Source organism: Stomoxys calcitrans, chromosome 1 (assembly GCF_963082655.1).
Source record: "Stomoxys calcitrans chromosome 1, idStoCalc2.1, whole genome shotgun sequence".
Lineage (NCBI taxonomy): Eukaryota > Metazoa > Arthropoda > Insecta > Diptera > Muscidae > Stomoxys > Stomoxys calcitrans.
Window position 1 is genome coordinate 187272395 of NC_081552.1, and position 18980 is coordinate 187291374.

The window sequence follows — 18980 nt, forward strand, 5'->3', positions numbered from 1 at the left end:
AATGTTTGAACATTATAGGGCTCAAACAAAATCGTGCTCTAGCACGATGCTGATATTACTTCAGGGTCCGCCTCTAAACTCCCTTCAAACCGGTCATGATTGCCTACTATGGCGATAAATAATAGGCATTTGATAGTAGAAAACGAATTTGATATCCAATTTTGAGGCCAAATGTTTGGGGGTCGTGCCATCACATAAAATCCCCCCCCCCCCCCCCCCCCCCCCCCCTTTACAAATATGTCCTTCAAACTGGACATATTTGTGGATTATAGCAAAAAGGGGCTCAAATCTCTATCTGTTTCATGGCCAAGTGTTTCAGGGACGACTCACCTCATAAACTTCCCCTAAACCACACATATGTACCGACTATAGCAATATGTAGCTCCAATGTGGTTTTTGGGAGTGGAGTATGAATCTGATATCCACTTTCGGGGCAAAGAGTTTGGCTACTCCAATCCACCACCAAATCCAAGGGAATGATGTTGATCTAACATCCAAACTTGAATGGGCGAACCCTCCCCTTACCCCATTTCCAAAAAGACCAGATCTCGGAGATGAGTGGGATATCTAGGGGGCCGCCCCACCTTCAAAACCACAAGCATTTGGCTGGTGGTTTTGGAATATAATGACAATATGGGACTCAAATGAAAGGTATTTGAGACCAGAGCACGAATCTGATATATGGGGATCTGCCTCACCCTCCAAAAACACCACCATACCGGACATATTTACCGACCATAGCAATATAAGGCTCCAATGAAAGGTATTTGGGAGAAGAGCATAATATCCACATTGGGGCGAAATAACTGAAAGACCGTACTGACACCTCCAAACAGGACTTATTTCCTGACCTGACCGTATAGGGCTCAGATAAATTATGAGAGTGAAAGAAGGCGCAGCGGAGAGGGCCCTGTCCAGTTAGTATCCAAATAAAGACCGATCTGAACCATATGAGACAAGGATGTCGAAAAGCCTAACTCAAATCGCTGACCCAAATTTTAGCGAAATCGGATGTCGCCGAAATTTGTTACAGTGAGTTTTATTAGGCTCTTCGATAGTTTTCTGCAACTTGGCCCAAATCGGTCTACATTCGGATATAGCTACCATTTAGACCAATATCTCGATTTAATGCCTTGGCCCCATAAAAAGCGTAAAGTCCGACTGCAATTCGACACATTGACTTATGTTAGACATCCGTGACATATATGGTTCAGATCGGTTTATTTTTAGATATAGCTACTAAAAAGACCAATATTTTGTTATACACACTTGAATACTGACTTGTACTCATTAGTATTTGATCCAAATCGGAACATATTTCGATATAGCGGCTATGAGGCATAAGGTATGCATGCTTCGCCGGATTTTGGCAAAAGGGGGTTTACATATATAACCGAGGTGGTGGGTATCCAAAGTTCGGCCCGGCCGAACTTAACGCCTTTTTACTTGTTGAGAAAAAATGAAAAAGTCATCATTCTAAGGTATATACCCTTCATCCTATGCTTTTGGATATAATGAATATTTTAATTTAAAGACATTACAAAATTTAAGTAGATTTTGAGATTTTTTTTCTTAATGCACACATAAATAGCTATGTCTTTTGAGTGGCATTACTCGTATTAACGAAATATTCGTTGGTTTTGAGAAACTCTTACAGAAAATGGAATCACTTTCGTTTAAGGAAATGCTCCTTTTATAGCTCCTTAGATCGGTAATACTTATTTGCTGTTCAGAAATTGAATTTGTGTTATAATCATCAAATATTGGGTTTCTCTTTCTCTCCGATATTTGCATTTCTTTGGAGTTATTACACAAAATGTTCTCTCTTATCTTTACAAATATGATTATAAAACGTGTCTACTTAATTTGTATCTTTCACTTAAGTACCAATAAAATTCAAATATTTTTCAATCTCTAAATATTTTTTATAGACTTTTGACTCGGACACACCCAGATGGCCCGCTACTGCTGCAGTTGTTGGACGTGATGCTAATGATTGGTACGGTGTCAGCAGAATGTCCTTTGGCCAGGTAAGCCATATTGATTTTTAAAATTACGTAAATCTTCGTGTGAAAAGCATGATTCATGTGTCCTTTCGGCTTGGTTGGGTGGGCAAATGGTCTTAAACGTGTTGGGGGTGGCCCTGGGCATGGTGTTGCGTTTTGCTAATGGAGTTTTGTACGTTGTGGCGTTGGAGGCTTTTGTCCTTGTTGATGGATTCCATGTCATTGATTGCTGCTTGTAGAAAAATACGTGAGTTATCAGCAGGACTATTGTCAGCCATGAGTATTGGCAACCGGAAGAACCTGTCTGCATGGCCTCCGGATGTTCACCTAAAATGAGAGATTGTTTTTTACGTTTTATTTTAAAATGATGCTACAAATTTTAATTTAGAAGTGTTTTATCATAATTTTTTTTTTAATGGGAAGTAAATCAAATATGTGAATGGAGTGTTAAACGTTATTGGGGATTATGGTTTTTTCAAGCTTGAAACATTGCTAATGATAGCATTGATAATTTGATATGCTGAGTGAGACAAGCCAATGCTAACGGCAAGTGGATTTAAGGACCTTCTTCTTTACTTATATCTTATATATAACAAGTAAAAGCGTGCTAAGTTCGGCCGGGCCGAATCTTATATATCCTCCACCATGGATCGCATTTGTCGAGTTCTTTTCCCGGCATCTCTTCTTAGGCAAAAAAGGATATAAGAAAAGAGTTGCTCTGCTATTAAAACGATATCAAGATATGGTCCGGTTCGGACCACAATTACATTATATGTTGGAGACCTGTGTAAAATTTCAGCCAATTCGTATAAGAATTGCGCCCATTGGGGCTCACGAAGTAAAATAGAGAGAACGATTTTTATGGGATCTGTATCGGGCTATAGACCGATTCAGAACATAGTAAACACGTTTGTTGATGGTCATGAGAGGATACGTCGTACAAAATTTCAGGCATATCGGATAATAATTGCGACCTCTAGGGGTCAAGAAGTCAAGATCCCAGATCGGTTTATATGGCAGCTATATCAGGTTATGAACCGATTTAAACCTTATTTGACACAGTTGTTGAACGTAAAAATAAAATACGTCATGCAAAATTTCAGCTAAATCGGATAAGAATTGCGCACTCTAGAGGCTCAAGAAGTCAAGACCCAAGATCGGTTTATATGACAGCTATATCAGGTTATGGACCAATTTGAACCATACTTGGCAATGATGATGGATATCATAACAAAACACGTCGTGCAAAATGTCATTCCAATCGGATAATAATTGCGCACTCTAGAGGCTCAAGAAGTCAAGACCCAAGATCGGTTTATTTGGCAGCTATATCAAAACATAGACCGATATGGCCCATTTACAATACCAACAGACCTACACTAATAAGAAGTATTTGTGCAAAATTTCAAGCGGCTAGCTTTACTCCTTCGGCAGTAAGCGTGCTTTCGACAGACAGACGGACGGCAGACGGACGGACATCCCCAAACAGGACTTATTTACTGACCATGGGAACATGGAACTTAAATAAAAGGTTTTTGAGTGTAGAAGTAGAATCTAATACCAAAATATGGGACCAAGTGTTTGGGGGGCCGCCTCTTCCCAAAAACATCCTCCAAAGGGGACAAATTTACTATAGTAAAATGGGGCTCAAATGAAAGGTCTTTGGGAGTAAAGCACGAATATGATATCAATATTTGGGAAAAGTGTCTGCGAGGCCACTCCACCCCCACAACACCACCCAAATAGTAAGTATTTTCTGACTATTGCAATATGTTTTTAAAGTGGAACACGAATCCGATATATATTTTCAAGGCCAACTCACTGAGTGGCCGCCCATCACCCAAAACACCCCCCAAGCCGGTCATGTTTGCCGACTATGGAAATATGTGGCTCAATTAAAGGTATTTGGGAGTAGACCACGTATCTGATATCACCATTAGGGACCAACTGTCTACGGGACGTCCCACCACCTTAACAACCCCCAAATAGGACATATTTGCTCACCAAGACAATTTGTGCCGTTAAGAGAGTGGAACTAAATATTTATAGTTTTTAGGGCCAATACCCCAAACCGGACCTATTTGCTGACTTTTGCAATAAGGAGTTTAAATGAGATTTAAAAACGAACTTAATATCCAATTATGAGGATAAAATAAATGGGGTTAAAATAAATGATATTTAGATATATGGGTCGCTGATATATTTTCCGGGCTTAGTGTTTGGACAACCACCCTTATCCCCAAAACACCCCTAAATCGGCCATATATACCGACCATGTGAATGTGGAGCTTAAATGAAAGGTATTGGAAGGTAGAGCAAGAATTGATACCCACTTTCCGGACCAATTTTCTGGGGGTCAACCCCTTTCCCAAAATACCCCACAAGCAGCAATTTTTTAGTGACCATCGCAAAATGGGGCTCAAATAAAGGTATTTGGGAGTAGAATACGAATTTGATATCAAAATTTAGGACCATGTATTAAGGGAATCACCCCTTCCCCAAAACACCCCGCAAGGAGTAAAAAATTGTCGACCATGCCAATATGTGGTATTTAAGATTAGAAAACGAATTTGATAACCTATTTTGGGCCATGTGTTTGCGGGACGCCTCATCGTGTAAATTCCCCTAAACCAATGACAATATGGGGTTTAAATAAATGGTTTTTCAAAGAAGAGCACGATGCTGATATTTTTTCAGGGCCAAGTGCCTGGGGGACCACCTCACCCCCGAAAACACCCCTAAATCAGATATCGTGAGAGTAGCGGGCTGAAATAAAGTAAAAAGTACATCCAAACTTAAATTCGTCGACCAATAAAGATCATATGGGATTCGGACAAAGGCACTTATATTGTTAAATTGTTAGTCAAGCGATATACTATTTTCGTAGCATGGTATTTAACTAAAAGCTCTTTAATTATCGAAAAAAATTTCCAAGGAAGTTTTTTGTGCCATATAAAGTAAAAGAAAGCGTAGCGGAGCGGGCCCGGGTCAGCTAGTATGCATATATAATATACTGGGTTGCCCAAAAAGTAATTGCGGATTTTTTAAAAGAAAGTAAATGCATTTTTAATAAAACTTAGAATGAACTTTAATCAAATATACTTTTGTTACACTTTTTTTCTAAAGCAAGCTAAAAGTAACAGCTGATAACTGACAGAAGAAAGAATGCAATTACAGAGTCACAAGCTGTGAAAAAATTTGTCAACGCCGACTATAAGAAAAATCCGCAATTACTTTTTGGGCAACCCAATAGTTGGTAAGTTAAGTTTAAGTGGCTGTCTGCCATCAGACTCACTTAGACGTTTTCGTTCATTGTGATACCACAGGAACAGAAGAAGGAAGATGCCTTCTATTGTAGTTCCTACCGTTGAACCATCCATATCGCTTTAAAAAGCCCAATAACTTGCGAATGTTCACATCCGCTAAATCAGACAGGCTCTCAAAGAAACGAGAACCTATAGTGGAATTTCTTCTGATTGCCAGTGCAGGACATACACATAGAAAGTGTTCTATAGTCTCTTCTTCTTCGATGTCCTCACTCAGCTTCTGCAAAAGTCGTAATTGACAACTTCAGTCTATTTGTCAGCATGTTTTCCGATTAGACGGTGACCTGTCATGACGGAAACAATGACTAAGACGTCTGTTCTAGCCATGACAGCAAAGCGGTAGACCTTTTCAAGTCTAGTTTAGGCCACATAGTTTTGGAATGCTCACAGTCCCCTCCTTGTGACCATCGATCATTCGTTGCCTATAGGCTTACCCACATATTCCAGTTCCCCAGAACCCTGAACAGATAAATATTGAACAGTTCAGCCATCTCGTTGCCCCTGTACCTTAGTGGAATGTTCGTGGGCAAAAGTTGCAAAAAACTTGCATTTTAACTTCTACGACAGTCGAGGACGGTTTTTGAGTTCAGAAAAACTCTTAACCATTCCACCATGATACACACCGCAGTGGTCGGTAAACATTCTCGACGTGACCAGTCCAAGTTCTTCAGAGTACACCCTTATTCAATTCTTATCCAATTTGGCTGAAAATGCGTAAGGTGTTTTGGTATATCTTCCAATTACTCTGCTAAGTATGGTCTAAATCAGTTTATACCTGATATAGCTGCCATATAAAACGATATCCCAATTAGACTACTTGAGCTTCTAGAGGGGAAAATTTTTATCGGATTTGGCAGAAATTTTCCACATATCGTTTTGGTATGACTTCCAAAAACTGCGCTAATTATGATTTAAATCTGTCTATAACCTGATAAAGCCGCCATATAAACCGATCTCCCGATTACAATTTTTGAGCTTCTTGAGGGCGCAATTCTTATCGGTTTTCGCTGAAATTTTGCAAATATCGCTTTGGTATGACTTCAAACAACTGTGCTAAGTACGATCTACATCTGTCTGCAAAATGATAAGACGCTATATAAACCGATCTCTCGATTAGACTAATTGAGCTCCTGGAGGGCGCAATTCTCATCAGATTTGGCTGAAATTTGGCACATATCGGTTTGGCATGACTTTCAACAAATGTCTTAAGTATGGTATTAATCTGTCTCTATTCTGATATAGCTGCCATATAACCAATTTCCTGATTTGAATTTTTGAGTCCTAGGCGGCGCAATTCTTATGCTATTTGGCTGAAATTTTGCACATGTCGTTCTGGTATGACTTCCAACAACATTCGATTTGGCTGAAATTTGGAACAAAGACTTGAATTATGACTTTCAACATCGGTGTTAAGTACAATTCGAATCGGTCTATAAACAGATATAACCGGATAACGGCATTTGACTTCTTGAGCCCTAAAAATTCTCAATTTTCATTCGATTTGGTTGCAATTTGGAACAAAAAATTTGAGTTATGACTTTCAACATTCAGCCAGGTATGATCTGAATCGCCCTATAAACAGATATAGCCCCCATATAAATCGATACCCGGATTGAATTCTTGATCCCGTAGAAGCCTCTATCTTCATACGATTTGGCTTGCAACAAGGACTTAAGTTATGACTTCCAACATCCATGCCAAGTATCATTCAAATCGGTCTGTAAACAGATATAGCCCCCATATTTGATAGCCCCGGATATGACTTCTTCAGCCCTTACAAGTTCCAATTTTCATCCGATTTAGCTGAAATTTGGAACAAAGATTTACGACAGTCAAAAATTTGCAAGCGTTTAAAATGTAATTTTACTACTTCCTTATTCGTTTTTATACCCACCACCGAAGGTTGGGGGTATATTCATTTTGTCATTCCGTTTACAACACATCGAAATATCCATTTCTGACCCTAAAAAGTATATATTTTCTTTATCAGCGTAAAAATCTAAGACGATCTAGCCATGTCCGTCCATCTGTCTGTTGAAATCACGCTACAGGCTTTAAAAATAGAGCTAATGAGCTGAAACTTTGCAGAGATTCTTTTTTTGTCCATAAGCAGGTTATGTTCGAAGATGGGCTGTATCGGACTATATCTTGATATAGCCCACATATAGACCGATCCGCCGATTTAGGGTCTTAGGCCCTTAACAGCCACTTTTATTATCTGATTTTGCTGAAATTTGGGATAGTGAGTTGTGTTAGGCCCTTCGACATTCGTCTTCAATTTGGCCCAAATCAGTTTAGATTTGGATATAGCGGCCATATAGGTCGATCTGTCGATGTAAGGTTTTTTGCCCATAAAAGGCGCATTTATTGTCCGATATCGCCGAAATTTGGGACAGTGAGTTAGGTTAAACACCTCGATATACTTCTGAAATATGGCACAGATCGGTCAAGATTTGGATATAGCTGCCATGTAGACCGATCTCCCGATTTAAGGTTTTGGGCCCACAAAATGCGCATTTATTGTGCGATTTCGCTGAAATATGGGACGGAGAGTTAAGTTAAGCTCCTCGATATATATCTGCAATTTGGCCTAGATCGATCAAGATTTGCATATAGCTGCCATACAGACCGATCACTCGATTTAAGGTTTTGAGCCCACAAAAAGCGCAATTGTTGTCCGATTTCGCTGAAATTTGGGACAGCGTTGTGTTAGGCCCTTCGATATTCTTCTCCTATTTGGTTCAGATCGGTTCAGAGTCGGATACGGTTGACATATAGACATATCTCGTGATTTAAAGTCTTGGCCCCATAAAAGGCGCATTTTTTATCCGATTTCACTGAAATTTGATACAGGAACTTATGTTAGTCTTCTCGACATCCGTATTGTATATGGTTCAGATAGGTTTATTTTTAGATATACCTACTAAAAAGGCCAATATTTTGTTATACACAATTGAACAATGATTTTTACTTATTAGTATTTGGTCCAAATCGGAACATATTTCGATATTGCTGCTATGGGCGTAAGGTATGCATTTTTCACCGTATTTTGACGAAAGGTGGTTTACATATATACCCGAGGTGGTGGGCATCCAAAGTTCGGCCCGGCCGAACTTAACGCCTTTTTACTTGTTAATTCTATAAAAAATTAGATTTTTGGCTAGGTTTACTTCATTTTCGACGTATATATTATTCGTCGGATATATAAGTCATAACTGCCCAAAACCCTATCTCGTGACTTGCAACATCAGTGCCAAGTTTTATCTGAATTGGTCAACATGGCGATATAGGCCCCTTAAGTACCGATATTCCGATATGACTTCTTGGAACAAAAGCAAGTAAAAGCGTGCTAAGCTCGTCCGGGCCAAATCTTGGGAACCCACCACGATGGATTCTGCTAAAAATTTTAACAAACCAAATTTGGTTAAAGGACATAATTTTATTCTATATACCAAACTTCTGTCAAACCAGCAAAAATTAAAGCTTCTAGGAACAGAACAAGCATAATTAAGAGACTGGTTTATATGGGATGTATATCAGGTTATCGACTGATTTGGATCGAATTTGGCACAGTCAAAACTTAACGAGTAAACAGGCGTTAAGTTGAGCCTTCCAGGGGCTCAAGAAGTCAAATCGGGAGATCGGTTTATATGGGAGCTCTATCTAAATCTGAACTGATATGGCCCATTTGCAATCTTCGACGACCAACATCCATAGTGAATTTCTGTGCAAAATTTCAAAGGGCTTTACGTGTTCGACCGCTATCGTGCTTTCGACAGACAGATGGACGGACATGGCTAGATCGAATCAAAATGTCGAGGGGATCCAGAATATATATACTTTATGGTGTCGCAGATCATTATTTCGAGGTGTTACAAACCGAAGGACTACGTTAGTATACCCCCATCCTATAGTCGTGGGCATAATAATTCTAACACAAACTCAGTTAATAAGGGTACATTTTAGCGGAATCCATGGTGGTTTGTACCGAACATTCGGCCCGGCCGAACCTGGCACGCTTTTACTTGTTCTTACTCTTTCAAAGTAAGAACAGTACGAAAGTTTGGCAATGTCCGCCCATTTCGTCTGGCTCTCGAAAACACGCTAACTTTCGAAGGATTTAAGCTGAGCGCTTGAAATTTTGCAACAAATTCTTCTTTTAGTTCACGTCAGTTGGGATTGTAAATGGACCATATCAGTCCAAGTTTTGATAAAGCTGCTATATAAGCCGCTGGAGGCCACCGTAGCGCTGGGGTTAGCATGTCCGCCTATGACGCTGAACGCTTGGGTCCGAATCCGGGCAAGACCATTAGAAAAAACAAGTAAAAGAGTGCTAAGTTCGGCCGGGCCGAATCTTATATACCCTCCACCATGGATCGCATTTGTCAAGTTCTTTTCACGGCATCTCTTCTAAGGCAAAAAAGGATATAAGAAAAGATTTGCTCTGCTATTAGAGCGATATCAAGATATGGTCCGATTTGGACCACAATTAAATTATATGTTGGAGACCTGTGTAAAATATTAGTGAATTCGAATAAGAATTGCACCCTTTGGGGGCTCAAGAAGTAAAATAGAGAGATCGATTTATATGGGAGCTGTATCGGGCTATAGACCGATTCAGACCATAATAAACACGTATGTTGACGGTCATGAGAGAATCCGTCGTACAATATCTCAGGCAAATCGTATAATAATTGCGACCTCTATAGGCTCAAGAAGTCAAGATCCCAGATCGGTTTATATGACAGCTATATCAGGTTATGAACCGATTTACACCATACTTGGCACAGTTGTTGGATATCATAACAAAACACGTCGGGCCAAAATTCATTCAAATCGGATAAGAATTGCTCCCTCTAGAGGCTCAAGAAGTCTAGACCCAAGATCAGTTTATATTGCAGCTATATCAAGTTATAAAGCGATTGAAACCATTCTTGGCACAGATGTTGGATATCATGACAAAACACGTCGTGAGAAATTTCATTTAAATCGTATAAGAATTGCGCACTCTAGAGGCTCAAGAAGTCAAGACCCAAGATCGGTTTATATGACAGCTATATCAGGTTATCAACCGATTTGAACCATACTAGACACAGTTGTTGGATATCATAACAAAACACGTCGTGCAAAATGTCATTCAAATCGGATAAGAATTGCGCCCTCCAGAGGCTCAAGAAGTCAAGACCCAAGATCGGTTTATTTGGCAGCTATATCAAAACATAGACCGATATGGCCCATTTACAATACCAACCGACCTACACTAATAAGAAGTATTTGTGCAAAATTTCAAGCGGCTAGCTTTACTCCTTCGGAAGTTAGCGTGCTTTCGACAGACAGACGGTCGGACGGACGGACAGACGGACGGACATGGATAGATCGAAATAAAATGTCGCGACGATCAAGAATATATATACTTTATGGGGTCTCAGACGAATATTTCGAGTAGTTACAAACAGAATAACGAAATTAGTATACCCCCCATCTTATGGTGGAGGGTATAAAAAAAAAACAAGTAAAAAGGCGTTAAGTTCGGCCGGGCCGAACTTTGGATACCCACCACCTCGGGTATATATGTTAACCACCTTTCATCAAAATTCGGTGAAAATTTCATACCTTATACTCATATACCTCATACCGATTTGAACTATATACGACACGGATGTCGAAAAGCCGAACATAAGTCGCTGTGTCAAATTTCACTGAAATCGGATTATAAATGCGCCTTTTATGGGGCCAAGGCTTTAAATCGAGATATCGGTCTACATGGCAGCTATATCCAAATCTGAACCGATTTGGGCCAAGTTGCATAAACATGTCGAAAAGCCTAACACAAAGCACTGTCCCAAATTTCGGCGAAATCGGACAATAAATGCCTCTTTTATGGGCCCTAAACCTTAAGTCGAGATCGGTCTATATGGCAGCTATATGCAAATCTGGACTGATCTGGGCAAAACTTAAGAAGGACGTCGAAGAGCCTAACCAATCTCACTGTGTTAAATTTCAGCGAAATCGGACAATAAATGCGTCTTTTATGGCCCCAAAACCTAAAACCTAGATATCGGTCTATATGGCAGCTATATCTAAATCTGGACCGATCTGTGCGATATTGCAGAAGTATGTCAATGGGCTAAACTTAACTCACTGTTCCAAATTTCGGCGCCATCGGACAAAAAATGAGCATTTTATTGGCCCAAACCATAAATCAAGAAATCGGTCTAAATGGCAGCTATATCTAAATCTGAACGGATCTGGACCAAATTGAAGAAATATGTCAAAGGGCCTAACACAACTCACTGTCCCAAATTTCAGCAAAATCAGATAATGAATGTGGCTTTTATGGGCCTTACACTATAAATCGGAGGATCGATCTATATGGCAGCTATATCCAAATCTGGACCGATCTGAGCCAAATTAACAATTAATGTCGATGGGCCTTACACAATTCACTGTCCCGAATTTCATCAAAATCGGATAATAAATGTGGCTTTTATGGGCCTAAGACCCTAAATCGGCGGATCGGTCTATATGGGGGCTATATCAAGATATAGTCCGATATAGCCCATCTTCGAACTTAACCTGCTTATGGACAAAAAAAGAATCTGTGCAAAATTTCAGCTCAATATCTATATTTTTAAAGACTGTAGCGTGATTTCAACAGACAGACGGACAGACGGACGGACATGGCTAGATCGTCTTAGATTTTTACGCTGATCAAGAATATATATACTTTATAGGGTCGGAAATGGATATTTCGATGTGTTGCAAACGGAATGACAAAATGAATATACCCCCATCCTTCGGTGGTGGGCATAAAAAAAAAGCAAGTAAAAGCGTGCTAAGTTCGGCCGGGCCGAATCTTACATACCCTCCACCATGGATCGCATTTGCCGAGTTCTTCTCCCGGCATCTCTTCTTAGGCAAAAAAGGATATAAGAAAAGATTTGCTCTGCTATTAGACCGATATCAAGATATGATCCGGTTTAGACCACAATTAGATTATACGTTGGAGACCTGTGTAAAATGTCAGCCAATACGAATAAGAATTGCGTCGTTTGGGGGCTCAAGGAGTAAAATAGAGAGATCGATTTATATGGGAGCTGTATCGGGCTATAGACCGATTCAGACCATAATAAACACGTATGTTGATGGTCATGAGAGGATCCGAAATTTCCAAATTCAAAATTTCAGGCAAATCGGATAATAATTGCGACCTCTAGAGGCTCAAGAAGTCAAGACCCCAGATCGGTTTATATGACAGCTATATCAGGTTATGAAGCGATTGGAACCATACTCGGCACAGTTGTTGGATATCATAGCAAAACACGTCGTGCAAAATTTCATTCCAATCGGATAAGAATTGCGCACTCTAGAGGCTCAAGAAGTCAAGACCCCAGATCGGTTTATATGACAGCTATATCAGGTTATGAAGCGATTGGAACCATACTCGGCACAGTTGTTGGATATCATAACAAAACACGTCGTGCAAAATTTCATTCCAATCGGATAAGAATTGCGCACTCTAGAGGCTCAAGAAGTCAAGACCCCAGATCGGTTTATATGACAGCTATATCAGGTTATGAAGCGATTGGAACCATACTTGCCACAGTTGTTGGATATCGTAACAAAACACGTCGTGCAAAATTTCATTCTAATCGGGTAAGAATTGCGCACTCTAGAGGCTCAAGAAGTCAAGACCCAATATCGGTTTATATGGCAGCTATATCAAAACATGGACCGATATGGCCCATTTACAATACCAACCGACCTACACTAATAAGAAGTATTTATGCAAAATTTCAAGCGGCTAGCTTTACTCCTTCGGAAGTTAGCGTGCTTTCGACAGACAGTCGGACGGACGGACGGACGGACAGACGGACGGACATGGATAGATCGAAATAAAATGTCGCGACGATCAAGAATATATATACTTTATGGGGTCTCAGACGAATATTTCGAGTAGTTACAAACAGAATGACGATATTAGTATACCCCCCATCTTATGGTGGAGGGTATAATAAAACTTTTATGGGTTTCAGACCCCTTATCGGCAGATCGGTCTATGTGACACCTGTGTCTAACTATAGCCCGATCTGTGTCATATTTAGGTCGGATGTTGGGAGGCCTTAAACTCCGCACTATTCCAAATTTCAGCGAAATCGGATAAAAAATAAAACTTTTATGGCCTTCAGACCCTCTATCGGTAGATCGGTCTAAATGGCAGCTATATCTAAATATAGTCCGATCTGAACCATACTTAGGTCGGGTATCAGGAGGCTTAAAATAACCCAAATTAATTGGCAGATCGCTTGACATGGCAGCTATACCTGAATATAGACCGATCTGAATCATATTCGAGTCGGATATAGGGAGGCTTACAAAAACTCACTGTTTTTTTATACCCACCACCGACGGATGGGGGTATATTCATTTTGTCATTCCGTTTGCAACACATCGAAATATCCATTTCCGACCCTATAAAGTATATATTTTCTTGATCCGCGTAAAAATCTAAGACGATTTAGACATGTCCGTCCGTCTGTCCGTCTGTCTGTTGAAATCACGCTACAGTCTTCAAAAATAGAGATATTGAGCTGAAACTTTGCACAGATTCCACAGCCACATTTATTGTCCGACTTTGCTGAAAATTAAGACAGTGAGTTGTCTTAGACCCTTCGCCATCTTCCTTCAATATGGCTCAGATCGGTTCAGATTTGGATATAGCTGCCATATAGACCGATCCTCCAATTTATTGTCTTAGGCCCATAAAAGCCACATTTATTATCCGATTTTGCTGAAATTTGGGACAGTGAGTTGTGTTCGACCCTTCGACATCTTCTTTCAATATGGCTCAGATCGGTTCAGATTTGGATATAGCTGCCATATTGACCGATCCTCCAATTTAGGGTTTTAGGCCCATAAAAGCCACTTTTATTATCCGATTTTGCTGAAATTTGGGACAGTGAGTTGTGTTCGACCCTTCGACATCTTCTTTCAATATGGCTCCGATCGGTTCCGATTTGGATATAGCTGCCATATAGACCGATCCTCCAATTTAGGGTTTTAGGCCCATAAAAGCCACTTTTATTATCCGATTTTGCTGAAATTTGGGACAGTGAGTTGTGTTCGACCCTTCGACATCTTCTTTCAATATGGCTCCGATCGGTTCCGATTTGGATATAGCTGCCATATAGACCGATCCTCCAATTTATTGTCATGTTGGAGACCTGTGTAAAATTTCAGCCAATTCAAATAAGAATTGCGCCCTTTGGGGGCTCAAGAAGTAAAATAGAGAGATCGATTTATATGGGAGCTGTATCGGGCTATAGACCGATTCAGACCATAATAAACAGGTATGTTGATGGTCATGAGAGGATCCGAAATTTCCAAATTCAAAATTTCAGGCAAATCGGATAATAATTGCGACCTCTAGAGGCTCAAGAAGTCAAGATCCCAGATCGGTTTATATGGCAGCTATATCAGGTTATGAACCGATTTGAACCATATTTGACGCAGTTGGTGAAAGTAAGAATAAAATACGTCTTGCAAAATTTCAGCCAAATCGGATAAGAATTGCGCACTCTAGAGGCTCAAGAAGTCAAGACCCAAGATCGGTTTATATGGCAGCTATATCAAGTTATGGACCGATTTGAACCATACTTGGCAAAGTTGTTGGATATCATAACAAAACACGTCGTGCAAAATTTCATTCCAATCGGATAAGAATTGCGCACTCTAGAGGCTCAAGAAGTCAAGACCCCAGATCGGTTTATATGGCAGCTATATCAGGTTATGAACCGATTTGAACCATGTTTGACACAGTTGTTGGATATCATAACAAAACACGTCGTGCAAAATTTCATTCCAATCGGATAAGAATTGCGCACTCTAGAGGCTCAAGAAGTCAAGACCCCAGATCGGTTTATATGACAGCTATATCAGGTTATGAAGCGATTGGAACCATACTCGGCACAGTTGTTTGATATCATAACAAAACACGTCGTGCAAAATTTCATTCCAATCGGGTAAGAATTGCGCACTCTAGAGGCTCAAGAAGTCAAGACCCAATATCGGTTTATATGGCAGCTATATCAAAACATGGACCGATATGGCCCATTTACAATACCAACCGACCTACACTAATAAGAAGTATTTATGCAAAATTTCAAGCGGCTAGCTTTACTCCTTCGGAAGTTAGCGTGCTTTCGACAGACAGACGGACGGACAGACGGACGGACAGACGGACGGACATGAATAGATCGAAATAAAATGTCGCGACGATCAAGAATATATATACTTTATGGGGTCTCAGACGAATATTTCGAGTAGTTACAAACAGAATGACGATATTAGTATACCCCCCATCTTATGGTGGAGGGTATAAAAAGGCCGGCGGTGGTTTTCCCCTTCTAATGCTGGCAACATTTGTGAGGTACCATGCCATGTAAAAACTTCTCTCCAAAGAGGTGTCGCACTGCGGCACGCTGTTCAGACTCGGCTTTAAAAAGGAGGCGCCATATCATTGAGCTTAAAACTTGAATCGGACTGCACTCATTGATATGTGAGAAGTTTGCCCCCGTTCCTTAGTGGAATGTTCATGGGCAAAATTTGCATTTACGTAAATCTGATGCACGCTGGTTAAGTTCTTGAACAAGCCAAATCGGACCATATTTGGCTATAGCGGCTATATAGACCGATTTTCCGAGAAAGATATATATGGGAGCTATATCAAAATGTGGGCTGATTTTTTCAAAATCAATAGCTTTTGTCCTTGGACCAAAAAAGTGACTTGTACAAAATGTTGCGGAAATCGAGCAACAAATGAGACTTTTATCTTAATTACAAGAATACACGGACAGACAGACGGACATACCTAAATCGAATCAGGAAGTCATTCTAAACCGATCGGTATACTTATCGATGGGTCTATAGGTAAAAAATATGGTCTGAGTCGAACCATAACCTAGTATGGTTCCCATATTAACCGATCTCCCGACTTCACTTCTTGAGCCCATCTTAATTCGGTTTATAACCAGATATAGCTCCCATATTTTAACAGAATTCATGGTGGTGGGTTCCCAAGACTGTCCCTAACCGAACTTGGCACGCTTTTACTTGTTTTGCTTATAAAGGGATACCAGTCAAATATTGTAACTTGAAAAACGTGATCTACTGTGCAGGGTATAAAAGATTCTGGCCGCGTGAACTTAGCACGCTTTTACTTGTTTTAAAAATTCTTATATTACGCAATTTTTCTCTACCCGCGAATATTCATTTACAACAAACTCTGAAATAAACAGACTTATTTGTATTTGTCTGGTAAACTTATTGACTCTTTCTCTTCTTTCGATTTCATCCTTTAATCCTTTTAAATGCATTGCAAGGTGGCTTGCTAATTAAACAAATTAACTTCCACAAATATTTACCCACTCAAACCAACCCGGAAAGGAGTTCATATTTCGTTTTGTTTATTTAATTTTATAAAAGGTTGCTTGCTGGGAGACCACGAATATTTGGAGACTTGTTCAAATAGTAAACAGAGCAAAAGAGTTGAAGCATTATGGATAATTAGGACAAACAGCCAAATAACCAGTTTGTTTTTGGTTGTCCCCACAATAAAGAACGAATATCTAAAAAAATATAAAGGGTGATTTTTTTGAGGTTAGGATGAGGCTCATTTCTGGTTGAATGGCTACGTAAATAAGCAAAATTGCCGCATTTGGAGTGAAGAGCAACCAGAAGCCGTTCAAGAACTGCCCATGCATCCCGAAAAATGCACTGTTTGGTGTGGTTTGTACGCTGGTGGAATCATTGGACCGTATTTTTTCAAAGATGCTGTTGGACGCAACGTTACGGTGAATGAACACATTTCGAACCGAACACTGATTTTGGTAATAAAATTCAATGATTTGCAAGCGTTGCTCGTTAGTAAGTCTATTCATGATGAAATGTCAAAGCATACTGAGCATCTTTCTCTTTGACACCATGTCTGAAATCCCACGTGATCTGTCAAATACTAATGCATGAAAATCCTAACCTCAAAAAAATCACCCTTTATATAAGCTGTAAAGCAAAAAGATTCATAAGCTAAAGCAAAAAGATTCACAAGTGTGTTTCAAACAAAATCCTGTTACAGATTTTTTTTTTCGTATTACAGAAAACAAGTAATAGCGTGCAAAGTTCGGCCGGGCCGAATCTTATAAACCCTCCACCATGGATCGCATTTGTCGAGATCTGTGTTATCTCCGGTATGTCTTTTTAGATAGATAAACAAAGGATAAAAGAAAAGAATTGCTTTGCTAATAGAATTGAATACTGGAGACCACATTAGAAGTGTATATGTAAAATTTCAGCCAAATCGAATAAGAATTGCGCCCTTTAGGGGCTCAAAAAGTAAAATAGAGAGATCGGTTAATATGGGACCTGTATCAGGCTGTAGACCGATTCGGACCATAATAAACACGTATGTTGATGGTCATAAGAGAATCCGTCGTACAAAATTTCAGCCAAATCGAATAAGAATTGCGCCCTTTAGGGGCTTAAGAAGTAAAATAGAGAGATCGGTTAATATGGGAGCTGTATCAGGCTGTAGACCGATTCGGACCATAATAAACACGTATGTCATAAAAGAATCCGTCGTACAAAATTTCAGGCAAATCGGATAATAATTGCGACCTCTACAGGCTCAAGAAGTCAAGACAATACAACAAGACATCACACAACAATACATCAAGACAACAATAACAAAACACCTCATGCAAAATTTTAGTCAAATCGGATAAGAATTGCGCCCTCTAGTGCCTCAAGAATTCATGATCCAAAATCGGTTACAATGACAGCTATAACAAAACATGGACCAATAAGGCCCATTTGCAATACCAAGCGACCTACACTAATAAGAAGTATTTGTGCAAAATTTCAAGCGGATAGCTTTTCTTCCTCGAAAGTTAGCGTGCTTTCGACAGACAGACGGATGGACGAAGAGACGGACGGACATGGCTAGATCGACTTAAAATGTAATGACGATCAAGAATATTTATACTTTATGGGGTCTTAGACGAATAGTTCGAGGAGTTACAAACAGAATGACCAAATTAGTATACCCCCATCCAATGATGGAGGGTATAAAAACAAGTAAAAAAGGCGTAAAGTTAGGCCGGGCCGAACTTTGAATACCCACCACCTCGGGTATATATGTAAACCAGCTTTCGTCATAGTCCGTTGCAGCTTTTTCAAAATATGGTCCGATTTGGACCAAATTCGACACGGATATTGAGTGGCCTAATATGAACAAGTCTTTGTTAAATTTTGTAGAACAGCATATTGGTCTTTTTGGTAGCGACAGACACAGCGACAAGTGTAACATAAGTCGCTGTGTCTCGAAAAGTGTAACATAAGTCGCAGTGTCAAGTTTTAGTGAAATGGGTTTATAAACGTGCTTTTTATGGGGCCAAAACTTTCAATCGAGAAATCGGTCTATATGGCAGCTATATCCAAATCTGGACCGATCTAGGCAAAATTAAAGATGAATGTCGTGGGACGTAACACAACTCACTGTCCCAAATTTTAGCAAAATCGGATAACAAATGTAGCTTTTATGGGCGTAAGACCCTAAATCGGGGGATCGGTCTATATGGCAGATATATCCAAA

At 39.8% G+C, this 18980-nt stretch overlaps 1 protein-coding gene across 3 annotated transcripts in view; it reads right to left on the reverse strand.

Annotated features, from left to right (window-relative positions):
• Positions 1–257: 257 nt before the first annotated feature.
• LOC106095073 (hemicentin-1) overlaps positions 258–18980 on the reverse strand; it is a 167077-nt gene continuing 148354 nt past the window's right edge. For all 3 annotated transcript variants that reach the window (XM_059362944.1, XM_059362941.1, XM_059362950.1), the window contains one exon: positions 258–2333. In XM_059362944.1, coding sequence (XP_059218927.1) covers positions 2008–2333 — 326 coding nt within the window. In that variant the 3' untranslated portion in view covers positions 258–2007. The remainder of the gene's footprint in view (positions 2334–18980) is intronic.